Source organism: Coturnix japonica, chromosome 3 (genome assembly GCF_054131305.1).
Source record: "Coturnix japonica strain WE chromosome 3, WE-NBRP24, whole genome shotgun sequence".
NCBI lineage: Eukaryota > Metazoa > Chordata > Aves > Galliformes > Phasianidae > Coturnix > Coturnix japonica.
In genome coordinates, this window is record NC_140665.1 from 78,691,539 (window position 1) to 78,711,048 (window position 19,510).

The 19,510-nt window shown below is 41.8% G+C and overlaps 1 protein-coding gene across 8 annotated transcripts in view; it reads right to left on the reverse strand.

Moving 5' to 3' along the window:
- COL19A1 (collagen type XIX alpha 1 chain) overlaps positions 1 to 9,434 on the reverse strand; it is a 170,820-nt gene extending 161,386 nt beyond the window's left edge. For 3 of the 8 annotated variants that reach the window (XM_085541988.1, XM_085541984.1, XM_085541986.1), the window contains exons 1-4: positions 9,314 to 9,434; positions 7,088 to 7,217; positions 537 to 611; positions 63 to 162 (exon numbers count right to left, since the gene is read on the reverse strand). Coding sequence is in view for 6 of the 8 variants with exons in the window: in XM_085541984.1 (XP_085398110.1) it covers positions 63 to 162; positions 537 to 611; positions 7,088 to 7,181 (269 nt within the window). In the remaining 2 variants the exon portion in view is untranslated. Of the gene's footprint in view, positions 1 to 62; positions 163 to 536; positions 612 to 7,087; positions 7,218 to 8,137; positions 8,702 to 9,313 lie in introns of those variants that run through there. The other 5 variants (XM_015859135.3, XM_015859137.3, XM_015859134.3 and 2 more) reach the window with 5 other exon arrangements.
- Between the last annotated feature and the right edge of the window lie 10,076 nt (positions 9,435 to 19,510).

Sequence of the window (19,510 nt, forward strand, 5' to 3'; positions counted from 1 at the left end):
GCAGTACCCAGTTTGAGCTCCATCTATTAAAGACTCCAGGATGAAAACAATACTTTACTCACCTCGTTTCTCTGATGAGAGGAGCGCTTCCCAGTTTAAAGCAGAGTTTTTCCCCTCCACAAGTTGTTTGTCGCAAAGAAAAGCTTTCTGTGAGATCAAAACCTGCAAAATGTGATACACTCATTTAGTTTATTTTCATTTTAATCAGTGGGTGAAACTATCATTGCAAAATCCACACAGTAGTTGAAACTGACTTTGCTACCTGATAAATGATTAATTATTTCCTTTTATTATTTGCACTGGCATGAAATAAGACCATTAGGGGGAAAAAAATGGAAATAAGCATGTCTATAGAACCTGAACCGATAGTTTCCAATTTTAATTTCACTTTCCTAAAAACAACATCGGTTTTTGGAGCATGATGATAACAAATTGTATGATGTTTTTTAAGCCAGCAGCACTAGAAGCTAGCTTAATTTCCACTCCTAGTCAATGGATTTAGATATTTGCTATTCATATTAAGTGAAGCCATTTACCTGAAACACCAAGTCTGTCTCTGTTGACTTGCTTGAGATGATGAACAGCTGTTTTCATTAAGGGACACCCAGAACCTTGAAGAGAACACAGTTTAAAATCATATAATTCTATCAAATAGAAATGAATCAGAGCAAAACACTATGACAGTGATAGTCACAGTAATAAGAAAGTTTACTTGGTTTCTTTATCTTTAGGACATAGAAAATAGAAATAAATTACAAAATCTGAATGACAGCAGTAATATTTCAGATTTCACGCTATACTTCCAATAATAAAGACAGACAAATTTTACCCTGTTTTAATTCAGCTGTTTTGGATTGACAATCTCATGAATGACAGAAACAGAACTAAAATACAAAGGTCTTATAAGCTCTTCCCATCCTCACTACCCTATAAAAATAGAAACATTTAAGTTTTTGTTGTCATTGTTTCCTCCTGATTATATTATTAGCAAAATTCTTTTTCATTGTAATATTTCCTCAATCAAGGAACATGCAACAAAGCATAAATGCATGATTACCATAGCAATAATCAATTGTTACTTCAGCAAACATTGATTTCAAAACATGGATTAACAAGGATATGAGCATATCATATAATGAACAATGCAAGCAACATTTAGACTTTGAAAAAAGTTGAAAATTAAGCAGCTTTGCAGGGGATTAAGTCTGAACGAAAGTATTTAGGTAAACAAGGATAATGTTCTATAAATTTGGAACACGGTTAATTTTTAGGTTATCTCCAGCCAAATGCTTAGAACAAACAATGTGTTATTATAATGCATTCAATTTGATCAAAGAGTTGTTTTTTGTTTTTGTTTTTTAAGGATTCAGTGGAATACACACTTTTAAGAAGCAAATATGAAGAAACAGCCTTTCAATGTATGAGTCAGAAAGAGGGCTTTTTCTTCAAACTTTTAAAACACAACCAAATCCTATAAAACAAATATAGTCTATATGCTTATTAAGCTCAGAGCTCCGTGAAGACATTTTATGCAAGGTGAATCAAGTGCCACTTGATACCACATCCTTGATGTCTACACTGCAATCTACAATTAATTACAAGAAACATCACTTATAATTTGATTTATTTCAAAGTCAATAAGACAATTTATTCTTTCCTTCCTTCACGCATATATATACCTACAGAACTATGTATTTAACTTCGGTATATATACACACACAAAGAAAATTTTATGAGAAATAAGAAACAAACATGTTGAAAATAACTGTAACTACCATTATAAATTCACTTCCCAAGCAAAGGATGCAGAAGATTTAAGAACACTAATGCCAAAATCTCAGAAACTGAAATGAATTCTTTCATCACTCTTGGATTGTAGGGAGCTTTATGTAGTGTGAAATGCATTCACTAGAATTACATACTAACATAGCAATCTGAATACACCACTTACTATACACACTAAGGGAACAGAAACACGTTCACCTTAAATACTCCGCAATCTGCAACTCTGATATTTCAGTCATTCATAAAGATTATTAACCCAATATTTTTCATCTATAGATACTCCAGAGCAATGAACATTATTCCAGTAGATTTATAGCAATATAGCTACAGTGCATGTGTTGGTGCAAAGAAAGCCCGTTATGGCTGAAGGAAGATTAGCATTACATGCATACTTTAAGAACTATCTTCTTAAAGTAAAGATCATTCTGTGGTTGATCTTTTTTTTTTTTTTTTTTTAATTAATATGAAGATTATAGGCAGATTCTGTTTTCAGTTTAATTACTCTACAGCATTTAGAAGAAGAGAAGCCAGATAACAACCTGTTTTTGATCATAGAACTGCTATAAAATGTGCTCGTTTTTTCTCCACCGTTAACTTTCATGAGGGATGAGTGGCTAAGGACTAGGGAATTTATTTTATTCCCACCAGCCACTTTCCTACAACTCCAAATAAAGAATCAAGCCTTAATTTCTGTGTTATCCAGATGATAGCAATGATTCCTCACATGCCACAGACTGGACTGTGGACCTATTTTTATCAGTAGCATAACAGTCCATAGACATGCCATGTAAACGTTATTTATTTGGTTGTTTTCCATATCCCCAGAAAAACTCAAAGAGTTACTATCATTTTTCTTCCAGTCTGTGCTGCTGGTATGCTCCCTTTGTCTAACATTTTACCAGAGAGTTTAGACAAAGTCATAAAATATTAAAAATCAAGAAGCTCCCCATATCAAGACTCATAACTGTAATTGCTATAGATTGAGAAAAATTCTTTCTATAATTTGCACAGTCAAAAAGTTAGACTCTTCCAAGATTTTTAGTACTGCTGGCAGACTCTTAAATTCTTTGGCCTGAGACAAAGCAGTCAGTTTACACATTCAGCCTGTGGGCTGCTGAATTAGAAGATTCACACGAAGGCATTTAGGAAAGAAAAAGAACAAAACAAACCCTTACCAGGCATACACACCACACACAGCTACTACCTCCATTATAATACAAAACTGCAAAATTAAAGTAGTAGTAAAAATAGCAATCTTATATGGTAGACTACGTGTAATAGAACTGAGCTTGTCTGGATAAGTCCATGATTCATATTATGAGAATGGTGAAACTGAAGTTAACATCCCTATGAATTGACTAGATCTTCTTTCCATGCAATTCCCTTTCATTTTTAGAAATCACTGAGGTCTACATAGAAAATTAATATAAAATCAACATAATTATTTCAAAAGCACTTATCTATGTGGATCAGGCAGATGTATAACAAATCATTGTGATCTTCTTTCTTCCGGTACATGATTCACTCTCATTCTAACAGAAAACTCACACGCATTTCTGACTGGGAACTGTAGCTTCCATTAAGCACTCCTGGCTTCCCTAGATCAGCAGTCATCTGAAATATCTAGATTCACTTTACAACTGTTTAACTGCTAGCTTAATCATAAAGTTCATCTTTAAGTGAAGTTTTCAGCTGCTAACACCACCTACGCATACATTCTAAGGGCACTGATGTTTCTATCAAAAAGCACAACTGACAAATAAATGTGACCCAGCAGCAAAAGCCCCAGTTAACTCACATATTTTTAACCTCAAATAAGAAACTACTAGAAAATAAAATGCCATTTTTTTCTCCACTTTCTACACTTTAACCCACTTATTAATAGAAACATTAATTAAACCAAAGGTGGAAAGAGGACAATGAGAGACTGAATATATGATTTTATTGATACAGGAAAGAAGTCCAAGCCTAGTGACTATTTAGAAACTTATGTAAACAGCATCACAACTTTGGTGGCAGGAATTAAGCAATCTGAGTTCAAGTACCGGGATGCCTACACTAGACCTTGGAAAACTATTCTTTAATGAGGAACTGAAGGTAGTAGGAAAAGCAAGGCTATATTCTAAGTAGATATCTTGGCTACAGAAGTTATTTTTCCTTTCCTTTGCTTTCCATGAAAAAAAAATGGGCTGATCTAGTGCGCAGGCTTTTCTCTGGGGGAATGTGTAGCTGTTTCTCCTTATGGTTTAAGTTTCTCTGTACTACTTACTCACTAGCTGAAGTGCCTTTCCACAGTATGCAGGCTTTCAGGAGCCACATCCTTTCTGATACCTAACGCTCCTTATTCACTGCCAAAGAAAGCTATTTACCCATGAGTTAAGGAATCCAAGGGTGGCATAGTCACTTATAACCTTAAAAGTTCTGCCTAAGAGTTTACACACACTGATGGTATTAAGAATATTAATACGTTTCCATATGAGAGTGACTCTAGAGATTTTATCTTGATTTGGAGAATTATCTAGCTGCGCTAAAATATGAAAACTGAAAAGCTGAACCAATTTGCATGCCTGAAACCATTCACAGTATTTGGGTCAAACTGCCTATCTGAAACTATGATCTAGAGCCAATACTTTTGCCTTTTGACATGGAATGTGTTGTCAATGGAAATTCACCATGACTGGCAGTCCCAAGACTTTATTTGTGCTACATTTTTCATGGGTTAGCAAGTGACTTTGAAAAGGATTGATTATAAAAGAAAACTGAAAAAGCAATGATGATGATCTGGGAATGAGACAGAACATTATATTCTCAATATGGAGCATTTAGGAATGATCAGTTTAGAACTTCGTGTGCCATTACAAAAACAGCTCAAGTCCATGCTTCAAAGCCAAGAGCTCCCTATAATAAAAACTTAAGTTTATGTTATGAAAATACTCCTGAAGTCAGTTAACAAACCAGACTGTGGAATCCTTTACCTTCAGTTCACCATATTTTATCATTAGTATACATGGCAAGTGCTTCCTTCTGATGAATGATTAGCACACCAAAATTTCTGAACGGGTGAGAACTGATAACAATCCTTGCTTAGAGCCTAAGGAGGACAGCTTCAAGAAGGCCCACTCTGATGTTTTCTCCCAACACTAGTATTTATTTAATACAGTATCAAATCAGTAAGCCCCAAAGTACAATCAGAACGCCTTCTCAGCAATCTCTTTCATATGTATACAAACCAATTGATTCTTTCTCTTGCAAGAGATTTTCTTCCATAAATGCACTTATTTTTCTCCCCCCTCCCCCCCCTCCTCCCCCTCCCCTCTTCAAATCAAGGTTAATTTAGTTTTCCCTGATTTTGAAGACTGTTCTGTTAGACTCAAGATGATCCAGAAAGAAATTTTAAATGAAAACATGATAATCCAAATATCTATCTAAATGTGTTTTGACAGAAAACAAAACACAACACATTCATGTTAGCTTACTGAGAAACAAATGTCACACGCACACTGCAGGAAAAAGAAGAAACCTGGTCAGGTCCTGAAGGATAGAAGTAAATCTATTCAGAACTGGCACATGGGAGAGAATGAAGATCCAAGAGTTGGTTAATGAGTGGAATAAAGAAATGGAGGAGGCTGGATATTCCTCTCTTCTTCAAATATACACACAAGCAATTTGTAGGATTCAAAAGAGCTTCGCAACACAGAATACTGTTTCACTCCAAGAGGCAGATTTAACAATAAAGACTGCAAATGCACCTTTACCACTGACTTTGCAAAGGCTGTTCTTCTTCAACTCCTTCTTTCTGGTTTATAACTTACATTTCTCTTTTGTACAATTTCTGCACTTTCCAGTCTCTAGGAAAGTCTTTTTCCTGTTATCACCTTAAAGCTTCACTCAAAGTCTATTCCCTGCTGTTGGCAGACCCACACACGCTGGCAGCTATCTACTTGTTATTCCTCACCATCTGCCTATATCACCTCATTCTGCAGAAGCCTCTCTGAGTTGTACACTGTTAGTTGTTCACAGGAGAGGTTCAACCTCTCCTCTTCACATCAGTGGTTCTATTGGACCCTTATTTGATCACTTCCTAGCCATCAAATTAGGGTAAATTTCCACCTCCCTTCCAGCTATACAAAACAAACTTAGAATGTAGTTCAGATCTACTATTCATAAAAGGTCCACTTTATCTGTCACACCTTGTAACAAAGGCTTATCTTTTCCTGAGATATCTCTTCATTAGAAAAAAAGAAGTTCCAAATTTAGCTAGTTACATTATCAGGGAGCTTTGTGTGCTCATTTTCTTCTACTCTATGTAAGTCTTCCCTTCTGTAATGCACTGGGTAGGAACAAAAGAGATGACAACCTATTTTCACTCTTTTAGATGATCAAAGAGGATAATCGTGTCCATTCTCACTCTTACAGGGGTTAAGAATAATTTAGTGGTGGAGAATTTAGCTTTGCTGCCCTAAACACGGAAGGCAAATCGAGAGTCTAAGTTATATTCAGATTCTTCACAGTGTATTACTGCAGTCCCAAAGCCTACGCATTGCATTTAATAGTTAATAAGTGCTACTATTTATTGTTTACTGGAGCAATAACAGGATTATTATGCTAGAAATTGACTTCAAAATTTCTGGGGGCATGAGTTTCCAAGGCATTGCACAGATTCAAAGCTACTATGTACATACAGATCCTATTATCTTCCACCAGCATTACTACAAATACATTTCACCTTCTGCAAAGCTTAGCAGAGCAAGATAATATGGACAGTGAGAGAGAAGTGGAGAAACATGAGAATATTTGCAGAAGATAGGCAACAGCTTTTACAGCAAACAATTTAATTATATTCTTCTTCCCTGCCTTCTTCGGTACAAGATCCCGTCTCACTGTACGTCTGTGAAGCATGTGACACGGTTTGAGGATTAACTTAAGGTTAAGTTAATGTGAGCATTAGGTTGTTTAGATCAGTGTAACTACTTAGTAACAAAGCCATGTGATTTTTTTTCACAGAAGTTTTGCAAGACTAGATTCAGAATCTTGCTTTGTATAGTAAGCTGAGAAATTACAAACCAAAACTCTTCGTACAACTGCTTCCAAATGTGAATCTTTCAAGCATCCGAAACAGAAAGACTGCTTTTGAACTGCTTCAAGTTTAGGCATGGACACAAAAAGGTTAAAAAACAATAACAAAGTCTTTTCTTGTTTTGTTTGCTTGTACTTATTTCCCACATATTGTGCTTATTCGTCTACAGGCTGAGCATCAGGATTTATGTCTTTGGGCACTGATGCACAAGAAAAGCGGGAATACCTGTCTGGTCACTGACGGCCACAGCAGTAGAAGCTGGGAGGAGCAGGATGACTGCCATGAAAGGCCAAAATGCACAGGATCCAATGCACTTCATCTCCCCCCGGACACATGTGAACAATCAGCTACAAATCTGAAACAGAAGATAATCACATTCAGAACAATTCTGCTTCAAGAATGTCTCAACTACAAGGAAAAGGGTAAACCACTAGTCATACACTAAGGGTATGATTTATCTATTTTGAGGAGCTATAAAAATAGACCTAAGTAAATTTAGAAATATTCCTTCAGTTCTCCATCTCATAAGCATCATCAAAAACATTAACTCACAAATATTAGCTGTGAAGGCAAACCATTATTTATTTCATTAATAACGACTGGTTTTATTTCTCCCTCCTGAAGTCTCAGTTTTAAACACGCTAAGGTAACCGCTCGGTGTCACTGTGCTGCTGAGCTCCCAACCATCACAAGAACAACGTGTTACACCTCTGGTGTATGTGAAAACAAACAGAAATACGATGCTTCTCCCCAGTGCAGAGTCGCCAGGTGCCTGGCACTACCTGTGCTGAGTTCACAGCTTAAACACCGCAGAAGCACAATCCAGCTTCAACAACACGTTCTTCAGCCCCTACATATAAGAGCTTTTCTCTTAAGCAAACTATAACTCCTAGAAACAAATGAACCCAGCAAAGCACATTAAGTGCCAAATACTCTTCTAACCACAACTTGTGTAAAGAAAAGCAAATCTTATACCTACGACGTGCTCTTCAGAATTACGTTTGCGAGACCCCCCAGCAGAGCCACTCTGTCAGTTACACAGACTGAGACACGCTGACAGAGACCACACCACCGTTAACTTTCCCAGCCTCCCCAACAGCAGCACGTTGAGTGCACTTTCAAGCACCATTAATTTCCTGCACCTGCTTTACGAGCACGGAGTTGCCGTGCCAGCCCTCACTCTCTGGAGGGCTCATGCAGGTTCGGTACCTGACGTTCCCACTTCCCGCAGCTCCGCGCTTGGCCGCCCGCTCCCTCCTCCCACGGCGAGCGCACCTGAAGCTGCAGGACGAGTTTCCAGCAGCTCAAAATGCAACGCGACGGCGATTCAGTTTCTCTTGGACGAAGTTGCGTCCGGCTGCAGGAGGATCTGAACACCCCACGAACGGGCGGGCGCGGGGGGCGTGCAGCCGGGGGCTGACTGACGGCGAGGAGAGGTGGGCCCGGTACAGCACCGGGCAGCCTCCACCCACCCCCTTCACCGTCCCTCCCTCAACCCCGGCGGTGCTCGGCCCGGAATCTGCCAGCACCCCCGGCTGCTCGCCCGGCCCGGTCCGACCAGCGACGGGGCAAGCATCCGCCGACGCTTCCTCCCCTGCAGCGCTGCCAGCAGCACGCTCGGGCCGCCGGAGAAGGTGGCGCGGCGTCCCCTCTGCACGAGGGAGCCCTCTGCCGCCGGACCCCCGGCCCCGCCAGGTGCGAGCGGCGCACGGAGCCGGGCGCCGGCATGCGGGCGGCACCTCTCGCTCGCCCCGTCCCGCGCCGGGCACCGCGCCTGGCCGGAGCCGGTCCCGCCGCGCCGCCCCGCGGGCAGCTCCGGGCGGCGGCCGGGCCCGCAGCGCTCCTGCTCCGCGTCGGCGAGGGGCGGGCAGGTGGAAGGCGGCCCGGCGGCGGGCGGCGCTCCGTTCCCCGGCGGGGTGGGTCCGCTGGATCTGCGCGGTGCTCCCGGCGAGGGCAGTCGAGGAGCCCCGCGGCTACCCGACAGCGCTGCCCTGCTGTAGATTTGCCGTGCCCTCCCCAAGTGCTGCTGTCGGCAGGGACGGTACCGGTACCGGGATGTAGGCGAACCCGTGCGCGCACAGATCAGAGCGACGCACACTAACAGATAGGCTGAAAAATGTAAATACGTACGCACACGGTGTGTATATATAGTATTGTGCCGATTTACAGCGGCTTAAGTTTTATTATTATTATTATTCTGTAAATTACTACATATGTACCAGGACTGCTTTCATTAGCATACATCTGTAATCATACAGTCACGCACAAGCACCCTTACAGCTCAGGCTGATTACAACACGCTAAACGCTCACTGTGCGTGTTTCTATTGGGTGTAGTTAATATGACAAGATCACCAACAAACTTCTGCACGAGCACCAAAACAGGAATATTGAAGCGTGAGCGCATAGGTAAGTTGTTCAGACAACTCTCTGCGAATAGCGAGCTGCTTACCTTTAGTTTCTATTCCAGCTCGTCCCCCAGCAGTACAGAAATGCCCGTGCTGCTGCGTGCCGAGGAGTTGCGGAGCGCGGTGAGGGGATGCAGCGCTGCCCTTATCAGTCTCACGCAGCGTGACCCTCCCACTCCGCTCGGAGCTGCGGGACAGGACGGACCGCCGCCCAACAGGCTCTTTACACAGTCAGAAATCCGAGGGGCAGCGACAGCACAAGAAATGTTTTCTTTCAACCCCCTCCCTTCCAGTTCTGTGTAAATTAATTTGCCAGAGTATGAACACGCAAATGTAAGGGTATCTGGCTTCGGGCTGTAAGGAACAGATTACATACATTAGCATGCTGGCAGAGGCTGGCTATTATCACTTAAAGTATATAAAATTAATGACATGTGCTTATACTTACCATAAATTTAAAATTTGTTCATCCAAGTTACCAAGAGAGTGTGCCTATTTACAGCACTGATGCTGCAAAATGCAGCAGATTACTGGCATTTGTCCTGCCTTTCAAAACCCATCATTTGCAAATCAGAACGTTCTCGCACTGTGCTATCATCTGCCTACAATAAAGCGGTGACATTGAGCACTGCCCCTGGATATGCCAAACTGTACTTTTCTCAGTTCTGCGTGTGCTTGTGGCAGTTTTCCGTATTGCATTTCATGGATGTAAACCAGACAGAGGGATAGAAAAATAAAGTGACAAGATATACATACACAGAGCACAGATTTAGAGCTTATTTAAACATATTTCATTTGTGTATTTTCACGGCATATATTATCTCCTATCAGAACTGTTTTGACAGGGCAAGAAAAGAAAAGCGGTGACTACTGAATGAAGGGCACTGAACACCAGTTTAGCTCATCTGGTTTTAAGGTCAGCAGACTTTAATGGTTACCTATTTTTGCCTTTTCTCTCCAGCAGCTTTTCACCAGTGTTCCAACAAAGACAGTGTGTTGGGATGACAAACCACACAGAAAAATGTGAATATCTTCTAGGTTTAAATTTCAAAGCAGTTGTCCTTTCCAATGTAGAATCAGAAGAGAAAGATGAAATTGCAGCTTATGTCTGCTTTGTAGGGTGTTTTAATCCAGAACTTTGCTAGGCTCGTTCTGTGACTTTGTGCACACCACACACACTCTTTTCACATACTCCTTCCTTTCCTTCTGAAAGCTATGGAAATAAAGCTTCACCACCTCGCAGGGCAGCTCTCCAGATCACAGTCCTCAGTTGCAAAATCAGCTGAGTATTTCCTTTGCTTTGAGACTGTTCATTTTGATAAAGGCTGCAGTGTCGAGACCTAATTCAGTGTATCAAAACGAGTTTTGAGATCCCTCGTTGAAAGACCCATTGTAAAAGCTCTGCTTCTTGTGAAAGGCATTATCATTTTTTATTTGAAAAGAAATGTGTTTCCCATTGCTCTTTCAAGTTATTAAAATTCTTGAAATCCTTTCTCTTTACTTCATTTTACATACCCTAAATATATAAATCCAGCTCTTACAATGTTATTATCTTGACGATTTACATTCTGAATTAGATAATCTACCTAATTGTGTAATACTTGCAGATACAATCTGTTCATCATTTAAGGGAACATTTCTGCTCCTCGGAGCTTTAGCATTGCTCAGAATTTCAAATTCTGGTTTGCTTTTCATTGCTTGTGATGTAATAATGAAACATAACCCCCAAAACCAAAGATGTTGTTCCACTTACTGAGCCAGCAATGCTCCAAACAGAAAATCAAAAATACCTTATTTGGGCGATGTCAACTTCAGAACACTCCACATCATTATGAAAATATTAAGAAGAAGAAGAATTAGAACCTATTGTAATGTTCCCTGGCTAATATTGCTTCCTGTACTCTGGCCCAGACCTTCAACTAAATGAGATTATGCCAGTTCATGTAAGTCAAATAAATTACTCTGATTTATACCGGTTAAAGAGGACTTGGACATTGGAGACAGTAACTGTATGTATTTACAGAGAACACTTCATGCTGACAGAAACAGCCCTGAATGACTAGTGACATAACAATTGGGATCAAGAAAAATCTTACTGTCTACAGAACTCTGTTGGGAACCAATCAAATCTCTGTCCTGCAATACAAGAAGCAAAGCAACAACTCACAAAACTTCTTTGTTCTCTTGCACAGCTTAAAAGTGTAAACCCAGTTCACCTGCAAAGTTGGCAGTGTACTGCGCAGAAAACACTGCTGCACTGAGTTCTTCTCTCCTGGTTTGAAGGAAGTACTGGAAATGGCTGATGAGTGTGTGATCTGAAACATCGTAGCAAGGAGATGCCCTACGATGCTACCTGTGTAGCAACAAAGTTTTCTAGATATCTCTGCTTAGCTGAAACTCGCACTGGCTTACAGATGACTGGATCAGACCCGAGTGCAGACAAGAGCCAAAGCAAATACACCAAAAGAGAGGGAGCCTAAGCTTGGCACCACACTTAGCACAGCCATATAGAACACATTCCACCTCCTGTGCTGAGAATGAACTGCTTCTCTGAGCAGCTTTAACTAGAAGTGCAGCTGCAGGCAAGATACAGGGGCAAAGGAGGGAGAATTGGGGTGGGAGAATGCAGGGACAGACTTATTTGTTCCAGAAAACTTTTCTCTACTGCTGACAGTCACTTTCAGTTTTTGTTTCTTTTTCGGCACTCTTAGATATCCAAAAGAGCCAAGTCACATTGCTCACTCTTGTCTGTTTGCTGCTAACAGATTTGTCTCCATCTTGTTAGACCCACATTTTTAACTTGTGTTGCTTGTGACAACACATATGCAGGAATGAAGCCTCGAGCTTTGACAATTCTGAAAGCAGCAGTACTCCACATGAAAAGTTTTCTAAAAAAGATTAATGTAAGCCTCTGCCTTACTCATTTGTTTTGTTTCTCCTTTGTTTTTTTTTAAACGCACAAGTTCTTTGCCAGATGAACCTTTCTGCCCTTTGCAAGGTTTGCCAGTCAGTCATGACAGCTGCATTGCACTGAAACAATTAAAACGTTCATTCTTTTGAATTTGTTTGTAACTTCTGCAGTGGAGATAAACTCTGTGTAAGACCAAATGTCAAGTGTCAGCATCTTGTGTGCGTGATAGAGGGTCTTGCTTTCTGTTATGGCTATTTAAAAAACCTTCATATTCTCCTTACAGGCTTTTTCTTTTAATTTTATTTTATTTTATTTATTTTTTTATTTGTTTTTGTAAGAGTGTATTATTTTTTATTTATTTATATTTCTTCCTGCCAGCAGACTCAGTTTATCCAGTTTAAGCTTCTTTTTCTAATCTTGTTCTCCAGGACTCAAACCCTCTCTCTGTCAGTTAAGTATCTGTATCTTGTAGTTCAAGCTCTGATAAATTAAGCAACATCACATGAGAAGAAATGAAGATTTCTAATGAATGCCTGAGCAAGTAGAGCTTAAAACTGTTTGAGTCCTTTAAGAATCTGGCCCTGTAGTTTTAACACATAAAAAGCTCGTCCCAAATAGACTGGAGATGCATCAGGCTGTAATTATTCATACTTAAAAGATATGAGTGATTGCAATTTATTACATAAAATTTTCTGTGTTCGTGAAAATTGCCTTCTGTGTCATGCACTCAAGGAAGACCTCAAAACACACAATCCCAAAAAAAGGCTGATGTCACCTCAGTAACACAGTTACCTTTGGTAGATTTTGTGGTTTTGGCCTTAGGTCATCTTTCTACTGTAAGTTTTTGTAATTAAATACATTATTTATTATGTATCAATGTCAGATATTTGCTATTCCAATATTCATAGACTACATCCACTGATAAAGCCATGAGTTGTAAATGCATTTGAATAATTTTGCATGTGACTTAGTTGCAAGATGTTGCTTTAAGTTGTTAGGGCATAATTAGTTCCAGTGCTAGTGTGGAGTCAACAACTAACTATCAAGATTAAGTTCAATACTAGATTAAAATAATCAACGAAATATATCTGGATTCCACTTATCAGGAAAAGGAAGAAACCAAAGCAGTTCCTAGCTAATCCAAGCTTCATCAAAATGCTAAATTGCTTGGCCTCACTCCAAAATTAAATTAATCCATCGTGTCCAAACCACATTCAAAATACCAAAAATAAAGCATTTCAAGACCGATGCTAATGCTATGTTTCATACATTATACTGCTAGGTTTGCTTTAAGAATCTTCTGTATATGTAAATGGGGGCCATTCTATGAGCTAACTGTTAGTTGTGCATTCCTAACAAACAGCAAAATTTTCATGAATTGCAGTGCAGAAATATACAAATGGTCATGAAGAAAATTCCCAATAGATTCTTCCTTTTGACTGTCACTTTCAATGAGTGCACAAATTCTCCAGCTCCCAAAAATACATTTATATACAGTATGACGTCTGATTTTGACTTGCAATGTGTATAGGTCAGTAGGTTATTTTAGAGGGCACATAACAGCTAGACTTTTGAGCTTGTACTTTTGTCTTGCTTCTAGCTGCAGCCTTTACATGCTACTGAATTGACAGTTCTTTAACATCTGAGATCACAACTAGATAATTTTAGGCAGACAACAAGCTTAATAAATCTCTAAAATATTGGCTTAAATGTATAGGGATCCTGAGAAATTCTCCCAGGTGAAAGAAAAATACATGGATGTTCACTTCAACTTTCCAGATTCTTATGCCCACCTATTCAGCAGGAAATATGAATAATGGTAATTTTGTTTCCTTACAGTATTGAAATTGTGCATTCAAATAACAATGGTAGATTGTTCTGCACAAATTCAGATTCTTGAATATTAATTACGATTGCAGTTAATAATTTTTAAAAATGATTGTCACACATCAGTCTTGCATAGGCAAATTTATAGAAGTTTTCTGAAAAATTTTAAACCAGTGATAACATGACCTAAAATAATTTCATTTTTCAATGCAATATTCTATATATAAATACAACTGTGTAAAGATAGCTGGAGCAAAAGAATGAAACAGTGGGGGGCATTGACTAATAATGATACTTGAAATTGCTCAGACATTTAAGTTAAAATGGAATTTTATCTGACATTTCTTGGTTTATCTCTACCTCATCTTCCCAAAGTTTTAAAAAATAAACATAGAAAATGCAGCATGTTGGCCTTATCTTTGCCTAAAATGAAGTTGCCCTGTAAGGCTTATAGAACTTTGTTTACAGAAACTTAAATTTTTTCCTTCCTTTTTCAAATATTTTCTAAGATTTGCATTGTAGCAATTTTGAATTAGCATATTTCACATCTTTATAGCTTGCACATAGGATTTCAGCATATTCATATGGAAATACTGAGCCAAAATCTGTAACTCCCAACACAGCTGTCTAAAACCTGGTCTTCATCTTTTCAATTGAGAAGTGGCTTTTAAAGCCACATAGGTACTTCAGACTAAAACAAACAACATGATGTGGTTTACATTTGGTTTGTTTTGGAAAACCACTTTTCTGTTTTTCTCATCCATGGTCAGCTGTTTGACTGCATGCACTCTTGTTTCTCATGCAATACAGATGCCACCAACGTGCACGTGCTTCCTCTGGTACAAGTAGAGTGGATTAAATATGAAAGAAAGAACAAAAACCAGTTATAAGTATTCAGATTATTTTTTTATTGCCTACTTTGTGGAGCCCATAAAACAACAGAATGCATGGCAAGCTATTTTTATCATGGCAGGGTGGTTATAAGCAACTATTTATCTATCCACAAAAAGATGAACTATGCCTTCTAACAAATTAAGGATCTAAAGATTTTGGCACTGCTATTCTTAGTGTTGTTTCTCTTAGCTTGTTCACACTGAACTGATGTCATACTGAATTCTACAAATCCAAACCTATCTCAAGTTGGAATAACTTTACTACATTTTTTTTGTACCGCCCCATTAAGGGGTACTAAAAGTGCCAAATTTTGCTTCTGAAATAGTTATGAATACTTTACAAAGTACATGATACTAGTAGAGACATTCAGCACAATTAAATATCAGCAATATATTAAGAATACATTTTACTTTTAGGTTTTTATATATTAAAATCTGATATATATTGGGATCAGACAGCACTAAATACTGCATGTGATACAACTCCAAAACTTTTTTTTTTTTTCTTTTTCCTATTGGCTTACCAATACCACTGAGTTGAATGAAAATATAAATATAATGCAATATTAGTATTTGGTTACTTTACTAGCAAGCATTTTCTCTGCACTTCTTTGGCAGCTATTTTGGCTAATACACACTCACCTAAACACATTTAATTCCTTATTTACATATTACTTCAATTTTTTTGTTGTTGTTTCCCAAAGGCTAATAAAATTAAATGTTATATTAATGTATAATTAGACCTAAAATGTCTGGGAAAAAATCACAGAATTGTAGGGGTTGGAAATGACCTCCACAGATCATGGAGTCCAACACCCCTGCCAAAGCAGGGTCCCTACACCACGTCGCACAGGTAGGTGTCCAGGCAGGTCTTGAATATCTCCAGAGAAGGAGACTCCACCACCTCCCTGGGCAGCCTGTAACAGTGCTCCATCACCCTCACCATAAAGAAGTTCTTGCTCACATTCACGCAGAAATTCCTTTGTTACAGTTTCAAGCTGTTTCCCCTTGTCCTATCTCCACACACTGCTGAAAAGAGTCTGGCCTTGCCACTTTGCCCCCCGCACCTCAGATATTTATAGACCTGGATCAGGTCCCCTCTCAGACTCCTTTTCTCAAGGCTAAACAGACCCAGTTCCCTAAGTCTCTCCTCACAGGGGAGATGCTCCAGGCCCTTTACCATCTTAATGGCCCTCCGCTGGACTCCTTCCAAGACATCACTGTCTTTTTCTGGGGAGCCCAGAACTGGACACAATATTCCAGGAGAAATATGGAGGGGGAGGATCATTTACTTCGACCAGCTGGACACGCTCTTTTTAATACACTACAGTATGCCATTGGCTTTATTGGCTACAAGGGCACACTGCTGGCTCATGGTCAATCTGTCATCCAGCAGGATGCCCAGGTACCTCCCATTCCCCGGTCTCAGGAACTTGCTTATTAAGATCAGAACTGTTTACTCCAATTAACGCCATTTCAGAAAATTTTAAAACTACATTGAATAAAGATTCGCATAAACAAGAGACTACAGTTCTGATTCAGATCCTGGAATATCCAGTAATACTCATTAAGAGTTGCCCATAATGTGTGCTATTTAGTCTGTCGTGATCCCTTAAAGGAGTAAAAGAATTGGTGAAAACTAGTCTAACTGCAGGCAAACCTAAGGGAGGCCCTGGGAACTCAGAAAAACATAGACAAGGCTCAAGATGGACAGGCCCACTTTATTTACTGCTCTGCAGACAGGCAGAAACACACTCGTCTCAGAGATCCCTCTCTTGAGTCAAGAAGTCAAGAGTGGACAAAGATTGAGATTTAAAGTGGACCTGATAATGAAAAGAATATTGCATCAACAAAAACTGAAGAAACGGAAGCAAATGCCACCAAAAAAATCAGGTTAAGAACAAGACGTGTTTAATCTGTAATCGCCCCTTAGGGTAGTACAGTATATGAAGCCAACTGCTTTCTCTGCAGTAAAACCCGAGGGAAACAAAGGAAATCCAGTCCGGCCACGCGCCTCAGAACAGGGCCGATGCCGCGGCCATGGAGGCCCAGGGCAGCTGAGGGGGGGCCGAAGGGTGGGGCCGAAGGGTGGGGATGGGGCGTCTGTGACGGCACAGCGCGTCACAATGCGGGGCTGGCATCGAGGCCAGCAGCGGGCAGCGCTGCTGCACTTTGGCCTGGGCCAACGGTGAGTGCAGCAGCAGGGGGAAGGCTGCGCTGGGCCGGGCGGGACCTGCGGCCCGCGAGGGGTTTGGGAGCCTGCAGTGCCGGCAGCGAGCGCTCAGGGGAGCCTGTGAGCGGCTCTCTGGGCAGCCAGCAGCGGCGCTGGCCTCAGCCCCCGCTGCCTCCCAGCTCCCTCGGCCCCGCTCCTACCTGAGCCCAGGGGCTGTGGCTCCTGGACCCGCTCCCCCAGCCGTGCTCGAGCTCCCACCCAGCCCCACTGACCTCCCCTCTCTCATCTCTTCCAGATCATGGCTTTGGCGTTTTTCTTCGCCTTGTTGGCGCAGAGAGTGGCTTTCGTTGGTGATGAGTTGGACGTGGAAACGCTGGAACGCATGCGTGAGCGTGAGGTGTTTCTGCAAGAGCAGATGACACTTCAGTGGCAGCACGTAGAGAACCTGGGGCAGAGCTGGATAGGCATTCGAGCCTTGTCCTCTGTGTTGCCTTACCGGAAGGTTTGCAGCCTTCTTGAACGCATGCGTGAGGTGTTTCTGCGAAAGCGGATGGAAAAGCTTCCGCTTCCGCTTCCGCAATTGGAAGAGAGCAACCTGAAGAAGAGCAGGGTGGATATTCAAGCCTTGCTCTTCTCTGTGTTGCCTTACTGGAAGGTTTGCAGTGTTCTTTGCATTCTCTTCCTCTTTCTCTGGTTCGTGTGGAAGATCTATAAAAGGTTCCAGAGAAGTGAAGACATCAGTGATGAGGAGAGCTCCATCAGTAAGCAGGAGCAGCAGGAGGAGCAACAGGTTGATGCGCTCTGGCCAGACCAAATTCATCGAGACAACTGTGAGCAGATACTCCTCCTATTTGGTCGCCTCATCAACTTATGCCAGTATCTCGTGTCAGATACTTTCTTTCCGGTGCCAGAGCGCCCCATCGGGGTGGGCAGTGCCTATGAAGGCTGGTGTCCCCCTGAGAAGGAACCCATCTTCTGCCTGCTTGTGCCCCTGTCGGCCCCCCGTGGGCACGTTTTCCACCTTGATCTGGGTGCCGCAGGGGAGCTGCCAGCAAGGAACTCCCGCATCCATGTAGATCTGGAATGCACGTGCGGGAGGGAGCCGGAGATGGGTATGCGGTGCTTCCTCCACACCTCCAAGGAAGAGCTGGGAAATCAGCACCCCAGCCTACTACGTGACTTCTGCGAGGACGCCTACCTAGATGTGGAGAAGACTGTCCGAAGGTTCCAGGTGCTGATCACACATGCCTGGAAATACATGCCTGAGGCAGAGACGTGCAGCATGAATGTGATGCCGTCCGGGCGCTCCTGCAGGATTCATCTGACAGACATCCACAAAACAGCCTGCGTTGTTGAGATTGTGTTTGGCGTCCAGCAAGAAAATACGGACATCTTTCTGAGCAGCCAGGAGACAGAGGCTGCTTTTACCCCCAGCACAACCTGGCCACAGAGTTGTGCGGTGGCTGAGGCAAAGTTTTTCCAGCACATAGCCACCCGTGACCAGTGGAACACTTTCAACCTCACATATGTGCAAGTGGGTGCCCACATCCTGGCGGGACAGACTTTTTCTCCCTACCAACTGAGGACAGTGCTCATGCACCTCCTGACTGACATCCCTTTGAAAAGCTGGCATGGGAGCTATTTCCTGCAGCGGATGGATGACATCTTGCGCTACCTGTGCTGCTGTGTGGAGGAAAAATGCCTGAACCATTTCCTCATAGGAAATGAGGATGTGCCTGCGGAGATTATCTTGCCGCAGGAATTCCGAGCGTCCCGACCGCTCAACCTCCTCCAGCACCTGGTGCAAGATCCAGACAGTTATGAGCAGGCACTGCAGGAGTTGTGGGAGCTGCAAGATCAGCTCACAGGCCTGCTGTTCTATTGGAAATGAGAGACGCCCACTTGTCCTACAGACGAGCACTCTGGACATGGAGAAGACACCACTCAGCAGGCAGTCGGAATTGCTCCCAAATGTTTTCTCCACAACAAACCATCAGTGCGGTAGCCAGAGTGCCAAACTGAATATGCACAAGGGAGCAGCTGGTGTGAGACTACACTGTCCTTCCCTCACCAGCCTGAGGACCACCTGGGGAGAGAGAAGATGCTCAGCCTCCTGTACAAACTCTCCAGGATATGGAGAAAACTGCAACCTGGTTCCAGGAACTGGTGAGAGAAGCCTGGGTAGCTATGCCTCAACTGTCAACAGTGCAGCGCGAGTTGAGGCCCTCCGTCTGCTTCTGCAAGCTCCGGCTGACAACCACCTCTTGCAGAGTCCTCTGGATTGAGCTCAGGCTCAGGGTACAGCAAGAGGACTTGGACACATTTCTGTCCTTTGAGTAGGCAGGGGCTGTTGACAGCAGAAGCACGAGGAGGCCGCAGAGATGCGATGCAGCAGAGACTTCTTTGGGAAACAGCCGCTACCGCAGGCTACATCTGA